Below are 3,949 nucleotides of genomic sequence, written 5' to 3' on the forward strand. Positions count from 1 at the left end.
CCCCCCCCCCAATAGCTAGCAATCCAAAACAGTTCAGTGGAGCCTGAGTGGTGGGTGTTGCCTTCTGACACACTTCCGGTGATTTCAGGGGGTGTAGCATATGCAAATAAGTTATGTGAATAAGTTATGCTAATGAGCTCCTGGCACCTCTTTTTCTACGAAATGACCCCTGCTTACGGTTATGCCCTCATACAAAGGAACAGAAGCCAAACTGTGTCATTTGTGGCAGAATTCGGACTTCAATGGACCTGGGCCTTTCTGGTTTTTTGTGCTATGTAGGTTTTGCCATAACTGACTTTGGTTTCTTGGTTCAGAGGTCCCATAAGCCTTTGCTCTATTGCTGGCAGCCTAGGCGTAACAACTAAAGCCTTGCCCTGAAGTCACATTTCATGGCCTTCAGAGTCTAAACATATCTGTCTAGGTCTTTTTGTCATTGCAGTTAATAAAATATATCTAGGCGAAAAGTTCATACTAGCAAAAGTTTATCTTAAGATAGGCTGGTATTTGGCAAGTCTGGTATATTTTCATTAACTCCTCCCTTGATTCCTATCGGCTGAAAGGAGTTTAAAAATGAGGCTTCAGATTCTGTTCAGGGCTGCTTGGCCAACACCCCACCTGGGCTTGAGTGAGGTCTTGGTCCGCAGGCCGAGAATTCCTTGTTCTTTCTGAAGCGTACACTATATCAGGTACTGGGATTTTTATTTATTTATTTATTTCAACTTGCTACCCTGCTCGAACCCCCCAGGGGGTCTCTGAGTGGCTTACAGTTAACCGTTATCCCTTACCTATGGCCACATATTTTCTAGATGCTGTTGGGTATTGATACTGAATATATGCTCTTGAGTTTCACTGGTGTATGGCTTTAGAGTTAATAGATACTTCTAGTATAAGGCAACTGTTCTCTCTGTGTTTCTCCCCTTCTGGGGGCCTGAGTTCCCCAGCCAGACTCCCCCCACCCATAGAAAAGAACCCTAATGGGGTTGGTGATCCCTGGAAGAGGCCTGGACCCCTAAAATCCCCCTCCATTGTTCATGGTAGGACAGTGGTCATTTAACCTAGTTGTTTACATAAAGGGCACACACACACACATATATAGATATTGTGTACCATTTTGTTCCACGTCACCCAGCTCAAACATGACTGGCCGGGTATTTGAATCGCGTATCCCGGGACGAACTTCTGCATTCTATCTAGGAGCCCTTTCTGACTACTTTATACCCATTAATTCAGTTTCTCTCTTTAAAAGAAAAATGCCATTAATTGGAACCGGAGACACTTACTCATGTAACGGAAGGTCTCCTCGGCGAGGACTGGAGATGTGATTTCGGGGAGGTGACCGCGGTGGCTCGGAGACGGAGTCCAGTCTTCATTTTCAGAGAGATACAGAGAGTCCACTCGTAACTTGTATTGAGGGAGCTGTTCTTCTAGCATGCTCACCAGCTCAACTTCAGGGAGATCGTCATCAGTGCAGATGTCTAAAATACAAGCAGGCAGCATGGCACAGATTTATCAAATAGAAGCTGAAGCGGCAAACCTGGTTCAGAAAGTAAGCTGGAAAACAACTAAGTTTCCTCTGCTAAATAATAGGATTTTCACCAGGTTTTCACATCACAGGCACACCACAGAGTGTCAATACTGCCAGACAGAAACTGCACAGTTATTAACACACTGGTCAAACCAATGAAGATATAACTCAGGTGGGTAGCTGTGTTGGTTTGAAGCAACAGAACAAAGTGTGAGTCCAGTGGCACCTTTGAGACCAACAAAGCTTAATAGTTATACCCAAAATTAAACTTTCTTCGTCTTAAAGATGCCTCTGGACTCCAACTTCGGTCAAATCAATATGACTGAAAATCAGCACTGTCAGCAATGAATAAAGATCCATTTCACTGGATGAGTGGAATTAATTTCTAAGCATGTTTTTATGACCAGTCTGCAGAACAGATCCGCAATAGAATTCTTCCACCTGTGGAAGTTGCAAACTAGGGGCCAGGCTTCTCTTTGCAGGTATACCTGAAATGTACAATAAAGTATCGGGCTCGAAAAAGGGACATGTTATTTATAACCCACAGAGCCTTTCCATCTGGACTCTCAAGATGGTTTACCACAATTAGGCTGAGTAATAGAAATGTTTTTATCTAGTACATCTCACAACATGCCATAACTCTCTGTAGTCTGTAGCTAAGCACCTGCCCTCTCACCAATTACTCTACAGGTCAGAATGGGCTACAGACCCGGATAACCTGCCACCCACACACCCACACTGTGAATTTCCATCTCTAGTATTAATTTTCTTTGGTTTCCTTTCTTTCTCCAGCTCCGCAACTATCCTTCTTTCATCTTCTGTACGTTTGGGGAAGCTCAGCTCCTCTCCTCCTCTAAAGCAACCCCACCACAACAGCCTGTGAAGTCCTAGTTTAATCCTAAAGCCACGATTGTCTATTATCTCGAATTTAAAGGAAATGATTTTGGAGCCTAGAATAATTTCTCTGTGCCACTACTGAGGGGCTCTGAAAGCGATCGCCAGCATAACTTCTAAAGCTTTCCGGCTTACCAGTGATGCTCTCTGAATCTCGGTGGTTGAAATTCATGAGGTTTGCTTCACACTTCAGTTGTCTGGAAACCACATCCTGTGTTTACGTTGTGCGTTGCTCCTTCTCATTTTGGTTGAAAGATGGCTTTGGGTTAAAACAAGAGAGCCATCAACTTGCCATGGCACTGCAAGTGTGCTTTCCTTGCTTGAGGTTTGTAGGCTGGGTCATTTAGACTTTTCGATGACAGCTCTGAAGCTTACACCTCATCCTTAAGTGCTTTCAGGACCAGTTGTTACCTTGAAAGAGACACAAACAAGCAAATGGCTGTTACAACTAATTCTGGATGTAAAGAAGAACTGAGCGCTAATAAATGGATCTTTAGGCACAAGCGAACAGGGCGTCTTACAAACAAACATGTCTCTGGTACTGTTATCGTAACACAACAGATGAATAAATAATCAGATAACAATTAACTAATGACCCGACAAAACTAATCCCCCAGGTTAATTCACATGCAGGTTGCTGACATGAAATGCATAAGCAAGCACCGGATTTTAGCTCTTGTGGAAGCATCCAACAAAATACCCCCATCAATTTACTTACTTCTACCCCCCAAAAAACCCCAAGAAAAACAAGCTCATGATCTTCTATCATTATCATTAATTTAATCATGACATTTTGAGATTGCTCCTTTTCCTTCTTTTCTGTATAGATGCAGACGAGCCAAGAAGTGATTCACAATTCATTTTCTGCTACATTCTATGTTGAACACATGAAACTGCCTTGTACTGAATTAGGCTCTCAGTCCACTGAAGTCAGTATTGCCTACTCAGACTGGCAGCAGCTCTCCAAGGTCTCAGTCTTTCACATCACCTACTGCCAGTACTTTTAACTGGAGATACTGGGGATTGAACCTGGGACCTTCTGCATGCCTAGCAGATGCTCTACCATTGAGCCACAGCCCCTCCTATAGGTCCCATGTGTTTGGCATTGCAGTACATATACATATGACATTTTATAACGCTCTAGACAAAGTCCTGTCCTTGACAGTGTACATATGGATTGTACGCTATGCAACATTTCCGGGGCACAATGTAGCAGTGAAAACAGTGTTGAGGGATAGACCTTGGCAAGTCCTGCCCTAAAGAAGCCCTAATCAGAATGTGCCAGCAAGGGAATCATCCTTTTCACTGAAGCAGCAGAACAATGTTTGAGTCCAGTGGCACATTGAAGACCAACAGAGTTTCATTCAAGGTAAGCGTTCGCGTGCATCGGAAAACTGCTCCTCTCGTGAAAATGTAATGGTCACGACTGGAAGAGAGTTCAATACAGCAGGTGCCGTTATTTATTTATTTACTTTATTTAGACCAACCTCACTCAGCCGTTTCGGGCATATTACGAAAACAAAGTAAAAA

General features: G+C 43.4%; 1 protein-coding gene across 1 annotated transcript in view; it reads right to left on the reverse strand.

Annotated features, from left to right (window-relative positions):
• The window catches only part of TRAK2 (trafficking protein, kinesin binding 2), a 60,322-nt gene that overhangs the window by 35,529 nt on the left and 20,844 nt on the right, over positions 1–3,949 (reverse strand). The window contains exons 2-3 of the mRNA XM_015425516.1: positions 2,555–2,830; positions 1,281–1,475 (exon numbers count right to left, since the gene is read on the reverse strand). Coding sequence (XP_015281002.1) covers positions 1,281–1,475; positions 2,555–2,591 — 232 coding nt within the window. The 5' untranslated portion in view covers positions 2,592–2,830. The remainder of the gene's footprint in view (positions 1–1,280; positions 1,476–2,554; positions 2,831–3,949) is intronic.

This window comes from Gekko japonicus, unplaced genomic scaffold (assembly GCF_001447785.1).
Source record: "Gekko japonicus isolate JY-2015 unplaced genomic scaffold, Gekko_japonicus_V1.1 scaffold604, whole genome shotgun sequence".
In the NCBI taxonomy this organism is placed as follows: Eukaryota; Metazoa; Chordata; class Lepidosauria; order Squamata; family Gekkonidae; genus Gekko; species Gekko japonicus.